The 26975-nt window shown below is 38.8% G+C and overlaps 1 protein-coding gene across 5 annotated transcripts in view; it reads right to left on the bottom strand.

The window, feature by feature from the left end:
• CPEB3 (cytoplasmic polyadenylation element binding protein 3) overlaps nucleotides 1–26975 on the bottom strand; it is a 157959-nt gene that overhangs the window by 82314 nt on the left and 48670 nt on the right. For 3 of the 5 annotated variants that reach the window (XM_040254520.1, XM_040254519.1, XM_040254523.1), the window contains one exon: nucleotides 9291–9314. The exons of the other annotated variants lie outside the window; for them this stretch is intronic. In XM_040254520.1, the coding sequence (XP_040110454.1) occupies nucleotides 9291–9314 (24 nt within the window). The remainder of the gene's footprint in view (nucleotides 1–9290; nucleotides 9315–26975) is intronic. 5 annotated transcript variants of the gene reach the window in all.

Here is a 26975-nt window from a genome sequence, read left to right on the forward strand (position 1 = left end):
CAGGTCTAGGCTAAAAAGTCAGTGAAACTCAAATGGAACTTTCCTGACCTTCTAGATTAGAATAGATGCCCATTCCCATCCATTCACAGCACTTTTTCCTAGATTTTTTTTCCCTAGTTACCATTCTGCTATCATATGGGTTTTAACTTGGTATCTCGTTCCCCAACCCCATGAAACTGTAAGCTCTGTTAGGACAAGGACCAATTTAATCTCGTTCACCACTATATTTTCACGTCCTAATAAAGGCACACAAAATAGGTATTCAGTAAGTGTTAACAGTGAGGCAGCAGACAAGAAAGGAAAATACCATGTGCAAATAAGTAAATGTTGGAACACAATAGATGGGTTTGAGGATCCTTCTGGGATCCTGTTCCCAGAAGGCTGAGACCTCTTCTCTTGCTTCTGATTGTTCAAGCATTACATATTACACTCTATATTGTAAAAGCAAATTTCCACATTTTCCAAATTTGCTATTTCATTCTGATACTAGCTTTTCTTTAAAAACAAAAAAAACGTATTCACTCCCTAGAGACTGATACTCCCATCTAATTCATCTTCCTCCTGTCACAACCTGACCATGTTCTTCCCTCTACCCCAAATCCAACAACAGCTACCATCACTCCATTAATAATGTACACCCAGAGAGGGGATGGATGGGGTGCAATTCTGAAGAAATCTGTGACTTATCCACCTGGGAGATGAGGAAGTCTTGAACCAGAGCAGCTAGGAGAAGCAGCAGATGTTATTCTGGAACAAAGAGAAGTTTCTTTCTGTGTAGCCAACATAACCACAGCTTCCCCAGAGTGTTTTGGCAAAAATAAATAAATTAAAAGCAAGAATTAACTACAAAAATTTGACCTGTTTTAAAAATTGGTTGTGGGTACTTAAGAAACTTTCCAAGGTTTTGAAAGTAAATTTCTGTCTTCGCATATAGAGTATCATAGACTTCAGGAAAGAATTTGCCCCTGGAAATGAAACTGCTAAGAATTTACACATATATGATGTTTCTCTAACTGTAGGTAAGACCTAAGAATAAACTCAGTCCCCAGATCTACTTAATCTGAATCAAAGAGGTCAAACTTGAAAATCTGCACTTTCAACAAATTTCCCCAGTGACTCCTATGCTCCCATTTAAGAAGCACTGAAAAGCAGATGACCTGTCTGTAGCAAACAGCCACTAAGACAGACATTGTGTGCAGTGTATGGAGCCTTGGGAAACTTGCAAAGTTCAATCAAGTTAAGAAAAGTATCTTCAGGAATGGAACATAAAATCAATAACCTAGTCCACCTTACTGTAACGTGACTGCCTCAAGTCCTCTCAGATCAGAACAGTCAGTCTGCAGGAAGCATTTAAAAGACAGAAGGGTAGATTAAGAATCCGTTGCATCTCCCAGTGCAAACCAAAAGGAGAGAGGAGGATTTTATCATGCTGCTGGGATGACTCTGTGGGACATCTGTGGCTCATCTGATCTTTCCAGATCCTAAAAACAATTTTTTTCCCTGTGCTCCGATTATAAGCTCCTGAAGGACTGTTCTATTAATTAATTAATTATTATGAAAAGGTGACTTGAACTACTAGATAAATAACCAGCCATTGAAGTTTTATTTCTGTTACATCCATCTCCATGATAAGTTGAAACACTGGCATTCTAGTCTGTCCAGGCATTCATCTGGTTGGCATAAATCATTCCCCCACGACAAACAGTCCCTGGGAAGCCTGGTATAATTTTAGTTTCTGGACACATGCTACTAGAAACTGAAACTTAAGAGGCTGTACCCAAACTGCGTCCCATGAGAGGTCTCGCTTCACTAACACTAGTAGCTCTCTGACATGTTTCTTTTCTTTAATAAAGGCATTTCCCAAGAGCAAAACGTTTTAAGTAAGTCACATCACTTACCAAAACTTATATTCTTACATACCTAGCATATAAATCTGCTTTAGAATCTCATCCTCTCACATAAAATATTCATACTCAATAAGTCAGAAAAAGCAGGAGAAATACTTCTTAATTATTGCACTTTGGCCATTTGGCTCTCTCTTGCACCAATGGTCTGGTTTTCTGATATCTATTTTCAGTTAAGAAGCCAAATGGTAGCCCACTGGCCATGCTGTGCTGCCAAAACCGCTCAGACCTCCCCTCTGAGCTCCCACATCTCTGCTGTCAATCCAGCAGCTCCAGGGCAATCTTCACCCAATATTCCCACTCCAAACCTGATCCTTTTCCTCTTAGTTTTGGAAAGAACTCAGAGATGAATTACTCTGGGGATGTTTTAGTAAATGGCTTATGAGGCATTTCTCCCTTAGGCGGAGAGAAAAAAAAGCTGCCTATAAGTCAAGACAGTCAAGTTTCAGCCTCTGTGACCCTGGATAAAACATTTCACTTATCTGAGTTTTGTTTACTTAATGAGAGATTTGAACTAGATGAAAACGTTTTCACATCTCTGAGGGTAGCAGCATTCCTTTGATTACACAAAAATCTTACATAAAACCCTAATACTAGAATACAAATAGATAAAAATACATCTTACTTGATATTACTATGTGGTTATCTCTTAAGCATCACAACCTTAATGTATTTATAAACGAACTCAACCTCCACCTGAAGCCTATTCTTGCTCAGTCCTATTTCGATAGATGGCATCACACTTCACTCAAGTGTTAAAGCTAGAACCTGAACACCATTTTTGAGTCTTCCTTCTTATTTGCTTTCCATATTCAATTCCTTGGTCTAACGCCATTAGAGAGGGTTGAGTCTGTCCCCAGAACATACCTTCCAATTGTTCACTTCTTCCAACTCCATTGCATTACCCTATCTTAAAACACCATCTTCTCTTGCCTAGACTATTACCATCATTTTGAACTAGACAACCCACTTCTCCTCTCACTCCACTCCAAACAAAAGCCAGAGTGCTCTTTTAAAACATAAATCTGATCACTTGACCCTGCTTTAAAACATTCATAGGTTTCCTCTTATATCTGGATCAAATTCAAAATCCTTACCAGGAGCTAAAGCCCAGTGAGATCAGATTTCCTTTCTTCCTCCAACCTCATATTAATACACCCCACTTCTCTCCTACCAAGCTCAGCCATTCTGGACTCTATTTATTGATACTTCCTCAAAAACACAAGCTCCTTTCTTGCCTCAAGCTCCTCGCCCCTTCACCACTACCCTTTTTTAATACTTTATTAAAAAATAATTCACTTATTATACAATTCATCCTTTTAACCCATTAGCAGTCACTCCCATTTTCCTGGAACCCTCTCAGCCCTAGACAACCACTAGTCTAGTTTCTGTCTCAACAGATTTGCTTATTCTGGACATTTCATAAAAGGGAACCATCCAATATGTGGTCTTTTGTAATTGCCTTCTTTCACTTAGCATAATGTTTTCAAGGTTTATCAATGCTGTAAACATTTATCAGTACTACACTTCAAGCCTCTTAAAACAGTTGTATTTTGATGTCTGGAGTTTCCTTTAAAATATTCTAAAGGAAAAAAGGAAGGGGAATATAAGAAACAAGATAAGCAAAAATGTTGATAATCATTGAAGCTAAGTGATGAATACCTAGTTCATTAAACAATTCTATTTTTGTGTATGTGGAAATTTCCAAAATAAAATATTTATTTAAAGAATCCGTTCGAATGAGGTGGATGAAACTGGAGCCGATTATACAGAGTGAAGTAAGCCAGAAAGAAAAACACCAATACAGTATATTAACACATATATATGGAATTTAGAAAGATGGTAATGGTAACCCTGTATGCAAGACAGCAAAAGAGACACAGATGTATAGAACAGACTTATGGACTCTGTGGGAGAGGGAGAGGGTGGGATGATTTGGGAGAATGGCATTGAAACATGTATACTATCATGTAAGAAACGAATCACCAGTCTAGGTTCGATACAGGATACAGGATGCTTGGGGATGGTGCACTGGGATGACCCAGAGAGATGATATGGGGAGAGAGGTGGGAGAGGGGTTCAGGATTGGGAACTCATGTACACCCGTGGCAGATTCATGTCAACGTATGGCAAAACCAATACAGGATTATAAAGTAAAATAAAAACAAACAAATAAATAAATAAAAAGTAAAGATAAATAAATCTTTCCAGACTTTCCATTTTGTCTTTCCAGTCCTAGGGTTTGAGTTTAAACAACATCTCTCAGAGCAAATCATCCTCCCTTAAAGGATGCTCCCATTCTTCCTTCCTGCTGCTGCTGAGTCGCTTCAGTCGTGGCCGACTCTGTGCGACCCCATAGACGGCAGCCCACCAGGCTCCCCCGTCCCTGGGATTCTTCAGGCGAGAACACTGGAGTGGGCTGCCATTTCCTTCTCCAATGCATGAAAGTGAACAGTGAAAGTGAAGTCACTCAGTCGTGTCCAAACTTCAGAGACCCCATGGACTGCAGCCTTCCAGACTCCTCCGTCCATGGGATTTTCCAGGCAAGAGTACTGGAGTGGGGTGCCATTGCCTTCTCCGTTCTTCCTTCCTAGTACTTAACAAAACTTTTGAGTATAAAAATATTTGTTTGAATATAAAAATGTATCATCTCTCTCTCCTCCACTAGAGTGAACACTCAGAAGAGAGACAGCTAGGGTCTAGCACACCATCTGACCCACAGTGGGCACACAAACATTTAATGAAATTAAGGTAGACAGCCCAGAACCCCTCCTTCATAATCAATGTAGGTTCCTTCCAGACCAACTTCTTTGCAAAAGCAAAAAAATAGTGATCTTATCCCACTCACCATCTCCTGTGCTCATATTTTCCTATTACTACAAGCAGTAATACTTCAGATACCATAGCTATGAACAGTTAGATATTTCTTCAGCTGTCCATGTTTCACTCTGGAACCATCCATTCCTCTAGTCAAGAAAGCTCGCACAACCCGGTTTGAATTAGCAGAATATTATGTTTGTACCATGGTCTCACTGATACAACTGACCTCTCCTCCCTTGGTCAGGCTTTTGGCAGAAAGACAACACCAAATTCATACACAAGTTTGTTTTATTGGATTCTTAGAACCTTTGTTATTGACTAAATCATCCATTAATTTCAATAGATTTTTATGGATTAAATATACACAGAACTACATTTTAAAATAGTAACACCAATCCACAGTAAACCCAATAGTAAAGTAACTCCAATCATTCTTTCCATTTGCTCATTCACATTACTTAAAAAGATCTTTCATATTTTCCTTGTTGCTCTTTAACTAAGAAATTCTGTTAAACATCAAGAGCACTGGCATAGCCAACATCTCTGCATATGGACAAAAGTCTCCCAGAGACATAAAAACTCGTATGAGATGAAAACACAACATATATTTTAATCAAGCATGCTGTAAAATGTGTAGGCAAATATCACATATAACACCAGCGATTAGGCTAGTTTCTAACAGGGGCTGCAGTTGTATGGGAAAACACATATAAAAGCCTGTGAAAGTCAGAACACTATGGAAGAAAAATGTTAAGATTCTTTGCTGTCATTCTGATTCCACAAGGGAAATCAACATTTGTCTACTGGAACACATCTTTAAAATAAAAGTGGGAATCAATGGGAAATACAATTGAATGTTTAAATTCTTTATATACAACTGGAGCTTCCCCAGTGGCTCAGACAGTAAAGAATTCACCTGCAATGCAGGAAACCTGGGTTAGATCCCTGGGTCGGGAGGATCACCAGGAGAAGGAAATGGCTACCCACTCTGGTATTCTTGCCTAGAGCATTCCATGGACAGAGGAGCCTGGCGGGTTATAGTCCATGGGGTACAATCAATATTCATTTTCAAATCCTATTCTTTCACACCTAACTGTTCTTTCCAACTGCTACTGCTTCAACTGTACTACTGAAGACACTTGATTTGCCAAAGTCTACCCTCCAATACCTGATGCCCCATCCGAGCTGTCAACCAATGTCCACATTCTCTCCTATCTTCATTACTTGTATCATGAAACCCTGCTCCTAAAGCCTGACAGTATCTGTGTCAAAAACCATTCATCAGGGTAGCACAGATCATCTCACTGCCAAGTTCTCCTCTCCAGCTGGCCCCCACTGCATACACTCACAGGCACACGCTCCAAGCATCTGGCCATGCCAGGCTCACCTCGGAGCTTTCTTTTAAGTTGAATCAGATACCTGGAGTGCTTCACTTCCTATTCCTTTTCCATCATTCAAAGAGTTCTTGAAATTCCACCTGTTCCAGGAAGACTTTCCAGGTTTTATCAGAAAAGATGGAAGGTTTCACTGGCCTAAATTTTGCTGACAGATCTCGAAACTGTCACAGATAATTCCCTCTGCCCTCTATTCCTAAAATGTTTACCAACATGTATGTAAAACACAGAATATAAGTTACAGCCAACATACCTCAGCAAGTTCACTTTTTATGCTTTTAGGGGAAAGCCTATATTTTGTTTACAGGAAAGAAATCAAGCATTAATACAATCCTTGATCATACAAATAAACAAGTGTGAGGGAATTGGCCAGATCATCAAATTTATACCACGTAGTGTTGGTCCAGACGAGTGTATTTCAGAAAGCGAGAGTAAATATGAGGTATACCTGCCCCATCCTGTATGACTACGTTACCACATTTTTAAAAGATGACGTTTCTTCTTTTTCAGTTTTGGGAACAGAAGACTAAATAAAAGCACGGATCGAAAAATTACTGGCTGTTCTTTTCTCATTACAGAAGGTCAACACTCAAGCATTTCAGTGCCCTGTCATGCTCTTTCTCTGTCACGCACGTGTGTGTGTGTGTATGCGCAGACACACACACATTTCTGTCATTATCTTCTTCATCTACAGGATCAAACTGCAGACTTCTACAGAGCAGTAACCAAGTCATTCTAGGCAGTGTTTAGCTTAGCACTTGATGGAAAGATGTCATGGCTTCTGAAAACGATTAAGTCAAACCTTACAAATAAAGATGGGAAAGGTAACACGGAACTAGGAAGAGTAATTATTTTCTCAGGAGTTTAGAAACTACAGGTGATCTTATATTCTTGATGCCTAGTATTTAATATACTATGATTTTTAACTATATAATAATTGAAAAATACAAAGTCAAATTCTGGTCTGCACAGACATGGGGTCTGACTTCAAAACAATCCTCATCAATAAGCATTCAGTAAGTGCTAACTATATGTAGGTCACAGTATAAGGCACATGAGACAACTGCCCTCAGAGAACTTATCTCCCGTTGAAGAATGAGGACATACAGAAAAGGCAGAAGGAAAGTAAGCAGCAGAAGCAGAGGAAAACACGGCCTGCAAGGCCACCGGGCAAGGCTTCCTGGACGGGGTAAGGCTTGAGTCAGGCTTGAACGCATGAACTAAAGATAGGTTTTAGTTAAGTAAATCAGAGGAAGGGTGGACAGTACTTGCAATGGCTAGACAGTGGGAAAGCACAGGGTTGGTCAAGGGGAGGGTGAGGTAGGAAAAATGGGAGATGATGAGGCTGATGAAACAAGGAGAAGTCAGATGATAGAGCTCCTGAATGGAGAAAGAGGGTAAGAAAGACAAAACGGTATTTCAGAAAGATGAAACAACAGAATGGAAAGGGATGGGGAAGCCCTGAGAGACTAGAGGAAATATACTGACAAGATCTGGGGACTGACCAGTGCCTAAGATGAGAACAGGGTCTGTTATCTGCCCCTGAGATGCTGTCCTTCTCTATTCCTTCCCTGAGAGCAATCAATTTCCTAGCACCAAGAAAAAAAAATATGTTACATAATAATTATAGTAATATTATTTTCTACATTTGAAATTTTAAAATTATAAGAGGAAAAGATGTTAAATGGTCTTGCATAATTAAAGAATAACCAATTATACAAATGTTTTTCTTCACCATCATGTGAAAACAAAACTGACTATGTGATTCCACCATGAAAGAATGTTTCAAAGGTAACTCAAATACATATGAAGTCCTGCTGATACTCACCTATTCAACAAATATTTACTGTGAAACAAATACTATCAATTTAATATTATTATCTTCACTCCAGGACTCATCTACAGAGTCAGAGACATCTTGATGAATGATAAACATCATCCAACAAGCAGCCAAAAGACAAAGGTTCCTGGCTTGGCTCTGACTTTAACTTGAGATCACAGAGCAAATTACTTTATCTCTCCCAGCTTTTGCAAATGAGCACCAAGCAACAGCATTTGTGGAATGCTTTTTGTTTAGTTTATATGGATAAACTTTCCTCTTCCATTTTTTATACTTTAATTCACTAACAACATTCTTAAAAAAAAATTTTTTTTTTTAGTTCCTGACCCGGGATTGAACCCAGGGCCCCAGCAATAGAAGCCACAGTCCTAATCACTAGACCACCAGGGGTGCCTAACTAATTACATTCTTGAAGTTGGACAAGGTTGATTTTATTACTTCATAACTTATAGATGAGCATACCAAATGTTAGTGATAAAGCAGTGATTCCAACCCAAGGTTTTGACCCTGAATTTCATACCTTTCTACTATATTAGGCTTACCCTATGTACTTTGTAATATTATTTAACAAATTACAATAACAAACCAATACAGAATTGTAAAGTAAAATAAAAAATAAATAAATTTAATTAAACAAATAAAAATAAATAAATAAAAACACACACAAAAAAACAAAAAAACAAATTACAGATATGGAAATGCTTTAGAAAGATTACAGCAATACACAAATGAAAGCAACATTACTTTGCTTGGGTGTGGACAGGAGAGAATGCAAGTTCTATGGACCTTAGAGCCTATATAAGTAGAGGACCTCTCTTTAAGAAAAGAAAACAAAGATAAGGTAGAGAACTTGGAAGGGATCCCATGAAAGTGAGGGTACCTGAAACTCAAGCTTCATTTAGCTCCAAGGTAAATCTGTCTCTGGATGTAACACAGAAAAAACTCACCAGTCAAGCTACTAAGATCAAGAATTGCCCTCCAAAGCCTAACTTCTAAGTACTGTGAAAAGAACTCAGTGAGGACAGAACAACAACAAAATACAGATGCTTGGCCTTTATTCCCTTAAGATCATTCACAATAAACCATATAACACAAACTTCCAGTTAGAAATAGTCTTTGCCATGTCTTTATCGGGATTAGAAGAACAAATTACCAACTAACATTGAAAAATAATTATAACAAAAGAGATAAGAGAATTATTTCACTAAAATAATTAAGCTAGAACATCATACCACACCATAATTATTGTTTTACACACACGAGTATAAACACACACACACTCATATTTACTCACAATTTGGCAAGCAAAAGATCTCATTAAAAAAATTTTACCTCGTCTTCGCCCATAGCTCCTGGCTGCATGTAAACACAGAAGAAAACCATGGGTATTTGTATCAAAATGCTGAATTTAGAAATAAAAAAATATTCACACAAACCTTTTCTAAGTATTCTCGGAATTAATCTGGAGATACTGTTCAACTTGACTACAGACATATTATATTAAAAAAAAAAACCTTTATGAAGCACAAGTTAAATCACAAACTTAAAGAGAAATTCGACTGGATGTGGCAGCCACTGGAAAGGATATAATGGATGCTTAAGTTTAACAAATCTTATAAGGATTTATATTGTGGCCCATTATCTATATCAGATAAAATAGAGTTCTGTAAAATTATTTTCTGATTTCTAAATCTTCATTCGTACTATGTACTACCACCAGACATCACTTTGAAGGAAAAAACATTCATCCTAAATAAGTAAAAACTGTGGTGCATGGTGGTCATTCTAAATTTCTTCACACACACGTAGACACACACACACACACACACACACACACACACAAACACTTCACAGTCTTCCCTGAAAACTGCATAAAAATTTTACACAATTAGCTGTTGTTTTACAGAATGTGTTACTGTAAGTTTTCTCTAAGCCTCCTCATTTACTTTCCATACAGTATTACAGGTGTAGGAAACAATATTTTTTCATCTAGAAAATGAATGGAAAAAGCAGAAAGGAGGCAATGGGTACATCCCATAGTGAAGAACAGAGTACTTTAAAGATTATTTTCCCCTTCAAAACTCAAGGCCCACAAAGTATACTGTTACAATGTTTAACAGAGCTAAACTATCATCATACATATACTACTAGGAGATCCTGTCATCTAAAATGACTTTCAAAGTGGAAAGTTTTTCAAATTTGAAACCCCACATTCAGTATAACTTAAATGAGAACTCTATTTAATCCATTTTTTTAAAGGCATGAAATGTTACCATATTAACTTTAAACCAAAAAAAAAAAAAAAAGGATAATTTGGGGTTACACTTGTAGCATAACGCAGAACTAAAGAAAACTACTTCTCTCCTAGGAAAAGAATTCAGACTTTTCAGCTAGAAAGTTGAAATACCAGTTGCTAACCTCATCTTCCTCCAGTTCCCATTTTACTTCAGACACCGTACTCACCCTCATCAACACACTTTTGGCCTCTTCACTTTCCCATGACACAAATATTAAAAAGGGTTAGCCAGATTAAAAGGATTATTCAAACTCTACATACTCCCTAACTCTGTCATAGCTTTAACTTTCAATGAAAAATACCTCTTCTGAATTTACATAGCGTTTACTGTTTACGTTACTTACAAGTGGAATACATTCTAAAAAAAATTTTTAGGAACGTTTATACTTTTCATTATTTGGAACCTGGAATTCATCTTCCCACAGAATGTGTAGTAAATGGTAGTTTCCCAGCTTGGTTCCTCCCAAAGCCTACTTCACTTATAATAAATAATAATGGGTAATAAATAATATGGGTAAATTAACACTAATAGACAATACTTAAAAGAGAGAGAGGAAAATAAGTTTTGACATCCTACCACTTATTTCTTTGTCTTTTCTCCCATCCCCAGTGATGTCATGCTGCCCAACACTCCTCACTATAAAATCTCTATTCAGAGAGGAAATAAAACATTTTGTATTTCAAAATTACTCATTTCTCTCCCAAACAATACATTCCCATTCTTTCTTTCTATCTGCTTCCTGGCCAGATACTCAATGAAAAAGAATTTGATTATGATACTGAGGTACAAATGACTCATCAGACTTTAACATCCCTTAAGGATAAATGAAAATACTGTTCACTTAAGTCTTTAACTGCTAAACATTCAGGTAATAAAGAACACAAAGTGAATAGAACCAGACAGTCAAGGGGGAGGGGAAGAGCCTCCTGAATTGGGGACAGGGAAGAGTTGCAAAAGACATACTTGAGAGTTTTTTATTTTTGTTTTGCCTTGAAAGAGGTTTTATTTATCTCTCACATTGAAACTGCAAAAATAGATCAATATTTCACAAACACTTTGGAGTTTTAAACAAAGTTTCTTTAAATGGTTCATGATTTTTACAGACTCTTCTCTTTTTCCATTTGCTGATATGAACAGTAAATTGGTTCCTATCAGTCTGGAGACTCTGATAACATCAGGCAAAGATGGCACACGGAGTCAGTTCAGTTCAGTCGCTCAGTTGTGTCCGACTCTCTGCGACCCCATGGACTGCAGCACGCCAGAACTCCCTGTCCATCGCCAACTCCCAGAGTTTATCCAAACTCATGTCCATTGAGTCAGTGATGCCATCCAACCATCTCATCCTCTGTCGGCCCCTTCTCCTCCCACCTTCAATCTTTCCCAGCATCAGAGTCTTTTCAAATGAGTCAGTTCTTTGCATCAGGTGGCCAAAGTATTGGAGCTTCAGGTTCAGCATCAGTCCTTCCAATGAATGTTCAGGACTGACTTCCTTTAGGATGGACTGGTTGGATCAAGCCAATTTAAAGCAGTGATCTGAGATGCTTCAATTTGCTTTAATCATGCACTGTGGAATAATTACTTGCTACCTTGGTCCCAATTTCAATAGTTTACCTATGATATCTGTGGTAATTTTTACTGTAACTGCTAAAACTTAATGAGTTTTTACTATGTGAGTGAAATAATTCAAAATGCTTAACATATTTTAATATGATTTAATATACTCCACAACTTTATGACATGAGTATTCTTTTGCTTTCTTCTTACAGATGAGAAAAATGGAACACAAAATTAAGTATCTTGCCTAAAATCACACAGCTAGGAAGTGGCGGACTTGGAATATGAATTATTACTCTGGCTCCAGAGTCCACACTTTCAACCACCTCACTATACTGTTAAATTTCCAGAGGAAAAGTTCACTATCTTATGTTTCTTTTAATACTCTCTAATGCACCGGGCAGAAAGCTCTGTATCAAGCTAGTATTCAGCAAATATGGCTTGTTAGCTATATGTGCAGTCAAAGGAAGGAGTAATGCGTGTCATGATGGTCTTCTGAATGTAGGCCACCTGTGTTGGTGATTAAAAATTTGCTCATAAGGGCTATTTGAAAATAGACTAATTAGAGTCAAACTCTTACCTAAGGGAGAGGTAATGAAAAGAACACCAAGGAGAGAAATTTGGGAGCACAGCAGCAGTGCTTCCCCTGAGAACAAATATAGCTTTAAACAAGAAAGAGTATTGAATACATAAACCTAACATTTTCAGCCAGCACAAAATGATCCCACATAGAAATAAAGGAAGTAATGTGACTGTTCAGTATTCTATGTTAGTAATGTAGTCTATGAAAGTGTAAAGTTATACCAGATATGACAAGATATGATAATTTTCAAAGTCTTATCTACTTCCTCCAAAAACTTTAATTATTTATTAGCAATCATCACCATTACAGATAAAATTCTTTTACTGTTCATTATGTATTAAACAACTTTAGACCTCATTTTAAAAAGCTACATTCAGTTTCTAGAAGTCAAGGTAGTGGTTACCTTTGTCTAGAGGTATTAACTGGAAGGAAACCTGAGGTGGGGTTCTGGGGTATTGATCTAGGTATGGGTTAATTTGTGTTAAGTTTGTGACAATACATCAGGCTACGTATATATTTATGGTCTGTGCACTGTTTGGTACATAATTACACTTCAATAAAAAAAAATAATACAAACATTTTAGACCAGTTCCCTGGGATTAGATTAACGTAGAAAGTCCAAAATGTTAAATTTTTGTAGTCTTCAAAGCATAAGCCTGAATAATCCAAAACTGAAAAAAACATATTTTGCAATCTTACAATTAATGTAAAAGGGTGCATGTACTATGGGATATGGGATATACCAGTTACTCTAAAAATAAGTTTACATGATCAATGACCAGTGCGTTGTGAATGGCACCCTCATGTTAACAGCACAGTGCTCTGTTAGGTACAGGAGGCACTGCTATAAAATGGACCGTCTGTTACTCCTTAAGACTTGGGCCGCACTAGGTTTTAAATGGCTGCACTCACACATGTGATTCTCTAAGGAGATCAACCTGTGATCTGATTTTAAAATCTAAACTAAATCTTCATCTACATGGATTCATCCAAAGTTGCTGAAGTTTCTGTAGCAAAGTAACATCATACACAGATTCAACTATAGAGGTTCAAAAACACTCGTGCATAGCATGAGGCGGTAGGAGAGAGGTCTATCTTCTTTCTTTTGTGGATCAAAGTAGCACGCACCCATTTCAGGAACTTAAGCAGAGTCCCTGAGATGCTATACTTAGGAAAACAAAAAAGATACAAAGATCTTAACACAACATTTTACTAACTGTCTTGGAAATATCTGTCAAAACTGTTGACTATAGGGACAAGCTGTTAATTCCTCTACTTGCAATAAGATCAGTTTCTAAGAACACCCTGTAAACTTATTTTTTAATACCATTTCAATATTCAAAATTAAATTATATTAGAACATCTAATGGTCCCTCCCTTTCAGCTTCCATCTAAGTACTAGTCATGCAAAAAAAATCTACCTAAGATGGGTTAGGATCTTAAAGTTACTACAAAAATATCCCCCTTTTCCTAGTTAAGACTGTAAATTCCCAAAGAGCAGGAGTGATGGAGTTTGTCCCATGAATGCACTGCCTCTATCTTTGTCTTTATAATGGCAGGTGAGAGTTTTAGCTCAGTAACTTTCAAATCTGGCAATTTATAACTGAAAAGATCAATTTGTTCATAAACTTAGCAGCTAAAATGATGCCTGAAGGGATGGGATACACTTTCATCTGCTATATTCCCATAAAGTATTTGCATGTTTCAAAATCCCTTCTTCCTACCCTTTTCTCTTTAACTCTTACCCATTTTTCTCCAAAAAATCTTTTCAAAAAATAACACTAATAACTGGCAAGTATAATACTAGTGTTGCTTACATACTTCATAAAGGAAAAGAAATACCATGTAACAACCTAATAATTTACTGTGATCCAGGCACTATATGCTAAATGCTTATGTTCTAATTGCCAAAGCAACTACCATAATGTATATTTCCAGATGGGCAAACTGAGGCCCAAAAAGAATGCCTGGTCCAGGTTATTCAGCTACATAAACATCAGGGCTGGGATGGAGTTCAGGTTAACACTGGCTCTAAAGCATTTATTCTTTTTCTTTTAAGTTGAGGTATTATGTATATTCAATAAAACTCCTCCACTATAAGTTTACAGTTTGATCCATTTTGGTAATCATATACAGCCATGTAACTTGTACCATCATAATTAAGATACAGAACAATTCATCTCCCTAAAACATTTCCTTGTGCCCTTTGGCTGTTGATCTTATCCCCTGAACCATGGGCCCTGGCAACCACTAATCTACTTTCTTAGTTTTGTCTGCCCTTTATATAACCGCATATAAATGGAAATCAATGTGTTTGACTTTATCTAGCATAATGTTTTTGAAATTTATATATGTTATTACATGTGTTTTGTTTCTCTTTATTGCTGAGTAATATTCCATAGTATGGAAATACTACAACTGATCCATTTACGAGTGTGAAATCCACTCACCCTAAAATTCAAGGGTTGAAGCCCTAATCAGCAATGTGACTATATTTGAAGACAGGGTCTTTAGAGAGATAAATAAGTTGAATAAGGCCATAAAGGTAAGGTCCTAATCCACAAGCACTGCTGTCCTTTTAGGAGGAGGAGATACTAGGGGCACTCATGCACAGAGTTAAGGCCATGTGAGGTCACAGCAAAAAGGCAGCCATCTGCTAGCCAAGGAGAAAGGCCTCAGGAAAAACCACCCTGCCAACACCTTGATTTTGGACCTGCAGTCTCCAGAACTGCAAGAAAACAAATTTATTTTATTTAAAAAGCCACCCAGTCTATGATATTTTGTTATAGTATCCCTAGTAAAGTAATACATCAGCCAATGGACATTTGCAAAGCTTTTATTCCTAACCACCAAGATCAAACAGCCAGTATTTCAAACCTGTACAGTCCTTGAAAATACACAGAAATTCCCTTTAGGATTTCCACAAACTTCTCATCCTCCAGGAGTTTGCTCTTAGTATTATGCTGTTGTTTAGTCGCTAAGTCTTGTCCAACTCTTTTGCAACTCCATGGATTGCAGCCCTCCAGCTCCTCTCATAATCCAAGGTTAATAAAAAGAAACATCTGACTCAAATTTTCACTACTAATATGGTAGTGCTATTACTACCATAATATCCTGTCTCACTGCTTACAAAATATTATAGGAAACTTACAGATCTTTAAGCAACCTTCCAAACAAAACAGGAATTACTTCTATAACCAACACAAAGATATTCTCCCTGGTTCTGCTAGAAGAACTTCATCAAGGTATTCTTGATGGGCTTCCCTAGGGGCTCAGTGGTAAAGAATCCATCTGCCAATGCAGGAGACACAGGTTCGATCCCTGATCCAGGAAGATCCCACATGCCCGGGAGCAGCTAAGCCCATGTGCCACAACCACCAAGCCTGTGCTCTGGAGCCTGTGCTCCCCAACAAGAGAAATCACCCCAATGAGAAGCCCCCACGCCGTGACTAGACAGTAGCCCCCGCTCAGCCACAACCAGAGAAAGCCTGAGCAGCAACGAAGACTCAACACAGCCAAAAATAAAATTAACATAAAAGAAAAAGAGCTAGGGTTAAAAAAAAAAAAATGAGGCTCACTTCAGTCTCTTGAGTCATTTTTCCCCCAAGCTTTTTTCTAAGTATTAGCAGAATCCTCTCTCCTCCAACAAATGAACCGTGACAAACATATCTGTTCCCTGAACATAGTTGTTCAGGATGAAGCAAGTATAGGGATTCAGAGCCCCACCTCTTAGATATTCCTCCTCATAGTGGTCCTTAAAGTATCTCCTCAGGTACTTATGCTCCATGGTAGGACAATTCTTTCTAGTTAGAAAGTTCTTTCCTATACTTGCCTCACTACTATTCTTAACCATACACACTAGCCCCTTATTTGAGGATCATTAGTTCACCTCCTTTTAGTTCTTTTCTACAATGAAGTTATAGTTAGCTATTCTTCGCAACAAACAGTTTTCCACACCCCACATCAGCCTTAACATCCTCCTTCAGATAAACCTAATCTTCCAATAAGACAACACTTGTCTGTCCAGGCTTCTCAGGAGAACCAATACTAAAGCCCTTCACCATCTGACCTCTGATCACCTTTCAGATCCTCATTCCCTCTATTCCACACATCAGACTCATATATTCCAGTCACACCAATTCAACTATTCTTCTGATAGTATCATTATAATATAATCACTTATCCAGTTAACATAAGGATCCAGAGACCCACACCTTAACATCTATTCTTCTCTGCTTCCTAGGGAACTCCTAACTCCCCTTTCCATTTCTATCCACTATTATTTTTCCTATCTTGTCCAAAATGGTCAAGTCAAGGCTTCATTATACCATCCTGCAGTGTTCATGCACACCTCGTATTAATGTCTAAACTACATTTACCATATAGGTTACTAATTAAACCTCTCAATAAGGGACATGCTATCAAAGTCATCACTTCAGAACTTCCAGGTCCATGTCTTAAACTTCTCACTGAAACAGAGAAAGGTCATTTAAAACTTGATCATCTGACAAGATTTCTGTGGAAACAAACCTAGGTAAAGAGCCTCTGCATGTCACTGCTATCACTGGTTAGAGAGTGTGGACATGCATATGAGCTGGCATCAGTTGACGCCCCTGCACCCTCACACCTGAGGCCTCAGAGCTTTCCACGGGAGTAACTATTACCACCTTCCTTTTAATTTCAGTAGCACATTGCTAAATGGCACACTAACTGCTCTCCCCCAAAGCCACAAAATCAAGCAAAGTTCTGAGGATTCTAATCACATACCAGAGTATTTTATATTTTACACAGATCAGTCTATGGCATGCACCCAAATATCTGGCATATGTTGCCAATAAAGCATCTTCACTATGCCAAAATCTCATGAAGCCTCTTTTACTCACTCAACTTTTAGACTGTTCAGGATAGCCAACACTTGCCAACCCTACACGTCTGAATCCCCAGATAATGTAGGGAATTTATACAGAGGGAGGAAAGGGTGGACAAAAACAGCTGCTGCTGTACCCAGGCCCCTAACTCAGCCTCTTTGGCTCCTCCCTACCAACAAGGCTCCTCTCAAGTGGGCAGGAGGGCTCCTTCATGGAAGAAAGTTATGGAAAGGAACAGACCTGAGAATGTGGGAAGAACTCTGGCCCCACAGAGAAAAGCTCATTCCCCTCCCTGGTGCCACCTTTGGTTCCATGTTGATTGGAGAGCCAAGATGAAGAATTACTGCTAACTCCAAAGGAAAAAGAGGGGGGTACATGGGTAGAAGAGGGAAGAGACTAACATCTGTTAGGTGTGTATTTCTTTCCAGATTTGGTAATCAAACATTGCACACTTAACTTTATTGTTAGTAAAGAAGGGATTAACATGTCCATTTTAAATAAAAAATAAACAGGCAACTTTCCCAAGGAAACAAATAAGAGATGGGTCCAGAATTTAAGCCCAGATCTGCCTGATCCTTCCAAACTGCATTATTTCCACTACATTTGTCTGGAAAAACAACAAGACAACAGTAACCACAACTTCAGTCATATAACAAAGGTATGTGCATGCATGGAGAATAACAAAGAAGAGAAGGCAAAGTTTCAGGTAATAAATATTCCCTCCATTTCATCTGCATACCAAGCCTTTGTTCAAGTCTCAGACTCACAGTCTACACCAGAGGCTTAAGTGACAATGTGTTAAAATTCTTGCCACTAACAAGGGAGGCTATGTTCTAAAAGTAAAAGTGATCATTTTCAGAAACGCACGAATTCTCTAACATCAATAAAGCATTATTTAGTTAACTGCTACTCAAGGAAGCCTGAGTGATCTTTACGGAAAAACCCAAAAGGACAGGAGTCATTGCTCTTTTTGGATTGAAGGACTGGTTGGCAGAACAATCTGTGTGTCTAAGCCATCGATGGCTATTTGCTGGTGGCATGACATCAGCAAGTTCCAGAAAATGAAGACACTGCCATATTTAAAACAAGGATGCAAAGAAGAAAGGAATGACCACAATTCTCTGTTTTCTATCAGCGGGCCCCAACAGCACAAGGAAACAAATCACAGGGCATTCCTAAAACGTGCTGAAATCTAGAAAATCCTTTGAAGTCTCCAATTTTCTCTTAAAACCTGCAGTAAGTTGCACAGACTGCTCTATCACAGAGCCATATTTTGCTTGGATAGGAGAAAAATTCTGGAGTGAAACGTGAAATTTTGACTATGTCTTGCAAACCATTTAAAGCATTTCAAAGGTGGAGAGAGGTCTGTGAAAGCACTCTATGAACTGTTAATTTATGTTAATTTAATTGCTAGATCCATACATGTTAGTACCATCTTCCAAAAGGAACAGTTAAAACAAATCTTTTTTAAAAACTATTTTCTTTTTTTAAGCAACGTTTTTATTTATTTATTTTTGGCTGTGTGAGGTCTTCGCTGTGCATGCTTTCTCTAGTTGTGGTGTGCAAGCTTCTCACTGCAGTGGTTTCGCCTGTTGCAGTGCACGTGAGCTTCAGCAGTTGTGGTGCACAGGCTTAGCTGCCCTGCGGTATGTGGAATCTTCCTGGACCAGGGATTGAACCCCTGTTCCCTGCATTGGCAGGCAATTCTTAACCAGTGGACCACCAGGCAAGTCCACGTTAAAGCAAATCTTTAGGAAGAAATTAAGGTGGACTAGATATTCTCTAAGGCTGTTACACTGTGCTTTTCACAGTCTCTCTGCGATATCATGACTGCAGCTATGAAATTAAAAGATGCTTGCTCCTTGGAAAAAAAGCTATGACAAACTTAGACAGCATATTGAGAAGCAGAGATATTACTTTACCTACAAAGGTCCGTCTAGTTATGGTTTTTCCAGTAGTCATGTATGGATGTGAGAGTTGGGACACAAAGAAAGCTGAGCACCAAATAACTGATGTCTTTGAATTGTGGTGTTAGAGAAGTCACTTGAGAGTCACATGGACTGCAAGGAGATCAGATCAGTCAATCTTGAATATTCATTGGGAGGACTGATGCTGAATCTGAAACTCCAATACTTTGGACACCTGATGCAAAGAGCTGACTCATTAGAAAAGACCCTGATGCTGAGAAAGACTGAAGGCAGGAGGAGAAGGGGATGACAGAGGACAAGATGGCATCACTGACTCAATGGACATGAGTTTGAGCAAGCTCTGGGAGATGGTGAAGGACAGGGTGAAGGACAGGGCGAAGGACAGGGAAGCCTGGCATGCTGCAGTCCATGGGGTCACAAAGAGTCAGACACAACTGAGCAACTGAACAACTGATATATCACTCCCTCTCTTCTAGTCTCCCGGACTTAGTACCTACTCCATGGACTGGGCACTGGGCTGGAAGGCAACAAACAGCTATGAACAGAAGCCAGTCTCTGCCCTCTTGAAAGCATACATATTAAAGTGAAACACCAGCATTAACTAGTTAACCGCAGGGTGATGAGTGTTATAAAAGCCCAGGTTCTACTGCTGACACAAGTGCAGGAAGCAAACAAGGAAATCCACAGGGGAAAGCAGGCAAGTTTTCAGTTTCCTGACTCTTTACTATTTATTTGGGGCACCCATATCCTGATGCTTGAGACATATTCACACACAGAGAGAACGTCTTCCAAAATCCAGCAAAGTCAGTCAAGAATATTTCAGACTTCACTTCTTTACAATATTTGATGCCAGGCCATGTAGACCAGGTATATCACTCTATATTTGGGAAAAGAGGATTTATTGAGCATTCAGGGCATAAATGAGGTGACAAGTAATATTCTCCCAGAGACACTGAATTTGTGTGTTTGTGTTAATCTAGTATAAAAATAATATAACCACTTTTAACAATGAATTATTTAAAGCAAAGTTTATCTTCAACATGAAGGCAGATGGTTCTGGCTCCATCATGTCACCCTAGCCAATTCATAGTCTTTTTTTTTTTTAATTGGGAGGATAATTGCTTTACACTATCATACAACATGAATCAGCCATAAGTGTACATATGTCCCTTCTCAATAAATTTGAGAAGGGACATATGTATATCCCTTATGCCTCATAAATAAATGTATGCTCAATAAATCCTCTCTTGAACCTCTCCCCCATCCTCCACCATGTCCCACCCCTTGAACAACCGGTTGAGCCCCCTGTGCCTATCTAGCAGCTTCCTACAAGGAGAGGATGGGACAAATTGAGAAAGCAGTAGCACTGACATACAACCACACAGTCTCGAATTCAGCTTCCCCATTTGTTAAATGAGAAGGTCAAAATGAAACAACAATGTCCTCAGGTCCCTACCATGTTCATGTGTAGCACCTATGCAAAACAGTTTGAATTTTGAATGCTCAAAACATATAGATCATTACATGTCCTTCTGATTATTATTCTGCTTTTTAAATTAGTCATCATTTATAATATATTCATTCCACAATTATATACTAATTTTACTTCTAAATCTGTTCAGATAGAAACAGGGATCTGGTCTTTTAAAAGTTCAAAATACTCAAAGACAATATCTTTGAGAATCTCAAAATAATTCCTTCACTATCTTATTACTCTGCTTAAAAAAAAAAAAAACAAAAAACCACCCACTACTTAGATCCACTCATGGTGAGCAGAAATACAATGTACTCTTCAAATTTTGGAAAATTCCATCTGAAATTCTAGCAAACCTGGCTTTATTCCCACTTTAGCATCAAAGCATCACATGTTCCGCTCCCTCTCTGCCACTTCCTCTCAGCTGAGCTGCTCCCCAAGGAGATCACTCCCTACAGAGAATGAAAGGGAGGGGGAAGAGGAGTCTGCCTGGCAAAAAGTTCATACCAAAACCCTTTTACATTGCCCTTTTGATTCAACAAATGCACTGGCAGCCCTCAGTTCAAGTAGAAATAGAGGCAGAGTCTTCAAAAATATTTTCAAGGCATTAATAACGAGGACAAAGTGGAAGGCAGCATAATCTTAAGCTCTAGGTTTCTTGGTGCGTCAGCTGTGTAACGTGTTAGCTATAAATGACCTCAGAGTTTCTCAAGCAGATCAATGTTTTGTTTTTTTTTTGTAAATATATTAATTTAGGTCTTCAAACATCCAAGGTTTTACTATGGGATGCCTCAATTTATCAGTGTTTTCAGAAGTTTGATAAGGAAGAGTGATAGCAAACAATGATTTCTCCCTGTCAGAAGGAAAAGGACACTTCAAATTTCTTATTCACCTCTTAAAACCTGGAACAGACTCTAGTCACAAGGTGAGAAATAGCAAACAATGAATGGCATGAAAAATTTTAATTTAGATAAAACTGAACCTATGTTACATTACAGAGCTATTGTCTTTAAAAAAAAAAAAAAAAAGCCCTCTACTCTAAATAAGACTATGCCCTCTACTTTCCAAACGTAGCTATAAGCTAAGTCACTTCAGTCGTGTCCAACTCTGTGCAACCCCATAGACGGCAGCCCACCAGGCTCCCCCGTCCCTGGGATTCTCCAGGCAAGAACACTGGAGTGGGTTGCCATTTCCTTCTCCAGTGCATGAAACTGAAAGGTGAAAGTGAAGTCACTCAGTCATGTCCGACTCTTAGCGACCCCATGGACTGCAGCCTACCAGGCTCCTCCGTCCATAGGATTTTCCAGGCAAGAGTACTGGAGAGGGGTGCCACTGCCTTCTCCAAAACGTAGCTATATTAATACCTTATTTGTACATGTGCCTAACGTCATCTAAATCTCACAAAAATAATGAGGTATTCAGAGTATCATAACTGTCTTTTTGTTGGTTTAACTAAAGAGATACTTAGGAGATTCATAGACTTGCCAGCAGAAGCCATCCCTATCATATGACTCCTCTAAGATCTAAGCCCTCAGTGTTGTTCTCTGAAAAAAGGGGGATGATACTACTTCAAAATATTCTTAAAGCTGCTGTATTTTCTCTCACCATAGATTAGTGTTCACGTTCTAGAATGTAATATTATTCTAGTTTTTAAAATTCAGCCTATTTTGAGTCATTCATGTTGCTGAATGAATCAATAATTTGTTCCTCTTTATTGCTAAATAAAACTACTGTGTGAATATACCACAGTTTATCCATTCTCCAGTTGAGGGACATATGCATTATTTTTAATTTTGGCTGTTAAGATTAATTCTGCTTTAAACATTCACATACACGCCTTTGTGTGGACATCAGTCAGTTCTAAGAACTGCTGCGTCCTATGGAAGGTGTGTTATGTTTAACTTTTTAAGAAACTGCCAAACTGCTGTCTAAAATAGCTATCCCATTTTACATTCCAAATATCACTGTACAGCACCTTTGAAAGTGCCAAACATCATGAAAGATACAGCAACTCTAAGCCCCGAGGAAGGTGCATGCTTTGGTCTGGGGACAGAGGCAGGTAGCATTTCATGCAGAAAGATTCACACACAAAGAGATGTAGTACACCCCAGGACAGCCACTCGAGCCTGTGAGTGACTTGCAGGCGTGCTGCCTTAAATTCCATTAGGAAAACATCTAAGTACAACCAATGTAAGATATGTTTTGGAAGTCTAACATGCAAAGAAAAGGAAATCCTAAAAGGCAGCCATAAAGCTGATGCAAGCAATCACAACAGCAGTTCAACAGAGCATTATCTACAAGGCGGCTACGCTAGACTTTAAAAGATTTATATACAGACGCTCTAGTGATCATGATCTCCATTTTACAGGTGAAGAAACCAGAGGCAGAGAAGGTAAGAATGTGGCCCCAAAGTCACATAGCTTATAGAAGGTGCGACCAGATCTGTCTGATTCTAGACAATGTTTTTCTTGACTATGCTAATTTATTGTTCCATCTCCATGTTTCACAAGCCTCCTAGCCTGCTTGGAAGGTATCTCCCTGAAGCTGAGTGATATCCCTTAAGCCATACTATAGAGAAGGAAGGGGCAACGCATTCCAGTATTCTTGCCTGGAGAATCCCATGGACAGAGGAGCCTGGCAGGCTACAGTCCATGGGGTCTCAAGAGTCAGACATGACTGATCGACTAAACCACCACCAAGCCATACTATTTCCCGTTTCTAATGTACTCATCTGGCATCTTTCTGGTATTTCACTGTTTTCCCAAGCTGGTTCTCCACCTGAAAGAAGAGGAGCTGCCCAGTCAAAAGGAACAAAGTGGATACACTTGGCAGTAATCTGCAGTGATTTTCCTAGAGTAAATCACAGCACCTGGCATTCTGGTTTTGAACATTAATTTGACCATAACTTTGATTCATTTGACTGATGATGAAGGCGGATCATCATAACACAGGAAAGAGCATCAAGACAGGTATCAATCCCCTATAAATCCATAACTGCTAAACTCAACTCTATACCTACAGTGTAATCACACACACCCACAAACACACCAAAGAAAACACACAAGCTAAAATTAAGTGTTAGAAAAAAATATGACTAATAGAACTACTACATATATAACTGGAAGCACTCACAGTAGTCCCCTTCCTTCTAAAGAAGGAAAAACAAAACTACATTATGCAAACTTCTAGTGTTTTTGGTGTAAGGCTAAAGAGGATGAAAAGAGAATTATTTAAAAACTAAGATAAAAAAAATACACGAACAGCTTAAAAGGCAGGGGCATATTGTTTCAAAACTAACTGCATTTTGGAAATAGCAGACAAGTGGCAGAACTAACCGATGGATCGGAATCTTCCCATCTCTGCTTCTGTAGTTCTCTGATAGTTGAGGACTATTATTTTTGGGGACCAGCCAAAATTTAGATGTATCTCTTAAGTTTCCTCCCCAGTGGTTGGCCTGCTAATTCCTACTAGAGTCATTGTCTGCTTGTCTTACTGTTTATTTACTTATTTTCTTGGCTGCACTGGGTCTCGGTTGTGGCACACAGGCTCTCTGCTGTGTCACACGGGCATGGGCTCAGTTACCCTGCATCATGTGGGATCTTGGTTCCCCGACCAGGGTTTGAACCTGCATCCCCTGCATTATAAGGTGGATTCTTAACCACCAGACCACCAGGGAAGTCCCGATTCATGGTCTTGAAGAGCAAAAATCAGGAGACTCTCTGGCATTCCACAAATATCGCCAGTCTTTCCACTCTAAATGTCTACTGATTTACTGTTCTCTATAGCTACCCTCTTCTCCCAAGCTCCATTTTCTGGCTTCTAGATGACAGTGGCAGCGGTGATTCTGAGAGGAAGGTATAGCTGGAAGACATGCACTAGGAATATCCCCCAAATGGGAAACTGGCCTATTAAAAGCTGGGGAGTGGAAATGAGATATGAAAATGCTCACCAGGACACCTCTCTCTGTCTCCTCAAGTCAGGAAACCTGACAACATGGCACCTTCAGGAGAGTGTTGGGTTTGAGCAAGATCAGGAAAGTAAAAGAATGGGAGATTTTCTGAAGATATAGCAAATGGCAGCGTTATGAACAGAGCTGGGAAGCATCAATTTTGCATAGCAAAAAGGGGTAATAAAAAAACACTACAACTAACTCACATTTCCTTTTTTAAAAAATTTAACCATTGACTAAACTCTCTTTAATTTTCTTAGCCAGTCTCTTCTGGCCTGAAAATATAGTTCAACTTCAACCCAGCCTCTTTGAATAATCACAAATTCTGAATTAATAAAGATTTACTGATCTGTGACACAGTGGAAACAGTGTCAGACTTTATTTTGGGGGGCTCCAAAATCACTGCAGATGGTGACTACAACCATGAAATTGTGAGACACGTACTCCTTGGGAAAAAGTTACAACCAACCTAGATAGCATATTGAAAAGCAGAGACATTACTTTGCCAACAAAGGCCCGTCTAGTCAAGCTACGGTTTTTCTAGTGGTCATGTATGGATGTGAGAGCTGGACTGTGAAGAAAGCTGAGCGCCAAAGAATTGATGCTTTTGAACTGTGGTGTTGGAGAAGACTCTTGAGAGTCCCTTGGACTGCAAGGAGATCCAACCAGTCCATCCTAAAGGAGATCAGTCCTGGGTGTTCTTTGGAAGGAATGATGCTAAAGCTGAAACTCCAGTACTCTGGCCACCTCATGTGAAGCGTTGACTCATTGGAAAAGACTCTGATGCTGGGAGGGATTGGGGGCAGGAGGAGAAGGGGACGACAGAGGATGAGACGGCTGGATGGCATCACCGACTCGATGGATGTGAGTCTGACTGAACTCCAGGAGATGGTGATGGACAGGGAGGCCTGGCGTGCTGCAATTCATGGGGTCGCAAAGAGTCGGACATGACTGAGCAACTGAACTGACCTCATCTCAGTGTGATTTGTAACCTCATCTACATGAAGGTTGAGGGAAAATAAGTACAGATCAGTCACAGGACAGTAACTGCCAGGCTGACAAATTGTAGGCATAAAAGGGAAGACAAAAAATACACAGGTGTGTTTGTGCATGTTATATACAAGTTACCAGGTGGGCTGGGTCCAACTATACAAGGGGAAAAAAGGTTTATCACAGCAAATCTGTCAAAACCTGTAGACCTCATAAGTATCTACCAAGGAGAATATTTTGTTTATTCTGATCATTTCAAGTTGAAGTCAACTCTGAAAGCAAACTGACAGTAAGTAATGCAAATGTCAAACCCTGCTTGTTTTTATGGTTTACTCTCAGGAGCCCACAGGGCAGTACCCATAGTCATTTGAAGATGGATGTGCTCTGGTATCTGCCATAATGTTGTAAATATGCATAACTCATCAACATTTGATACAGATATTGACAATATGACCCTTTTGGTACTTTAAAAAATATTGCAGCATCACAGAATCTTCATTCTGAAAGCAATCATTAAGATGACCTAATTCAGTCTCCTTCTCTTAGAGATGAGGAAATTTCAAGGCTAAACGGGGGATTTAAACAACATGTACAAAGTGGAAAGAACAGAAATGAAATCTCTTGTTTAAAAGCAGAGATTAAAGAGAATCAAATCAAAGAGAATCAAAACCTTTTAAAAAGAAAAGTGTCCTTTAGCTTCATTTTTTACACAGAAAATCATAAATTATATCCTCTCCCTCTTGCAGAAGAAGACTTATACCGTGGCAAATTAGGTCTTTTCTAAAATACACACGTACTCCTTCAAGCAGATACACTATCATATTGTTCTTTCCCTTTACATTCAATTCTAAATCCCATCATCTAACTGAAGTGTTCTCACAAAGGTTCACAAAATTGCTGTAGTTCAGCAAGCTAAGCATGTTTATTAATCCTCACCCTAAAATACCTACTTCTAGGAAAAAAGTTAGAGGTAGCAGAATCTAACTGTAAAGTGACCCTTCTTCTAGAAATTAAAAAACAGAGGTGGATAGCCTGGAATTTTCATTGCTTTCAAGACCCCCGAAAATAAGAGATAGTAGCTATTAAGAAGAAATGCATGGAACAAATTAGGCCCCGACTTATCAAATAATGCCAGTGGTTCTCAGCAGTGCTCCTTGGAAGGGAGGCTACATGTCAGAACCAAGAGAAATATGGAATATATAGAGATAACCTAAATATGCTCTAAGGAACACCAATGGCATTTCACCATCCTTACTCAAGCAAGAAGAAAAGAGGTAATGTTGTAGACAACAGCAGATTGACCCAGTACGTCTTCCATGTGTATTGAGAGTCAGCTTGTATGTCAGGGTGGATGAGAGGGGACAACCTGATATC

Source organism: Oryx dammah, unplaced genomic scaffold (genome assembly GCF_014754425.2).
Source record: "Oryx dammah isolate SB20612 unplaced genomic scaffold, SCBI_Odam_1.1 HiC_scaffold_14, whole genome shotgun sequence".
Taxonomy (NCBI): Eukaryota; Metazoa; Chordata; class Mammalia; order Artiodactyla; family Bovidae; genus Oryx; species Oryx dammah.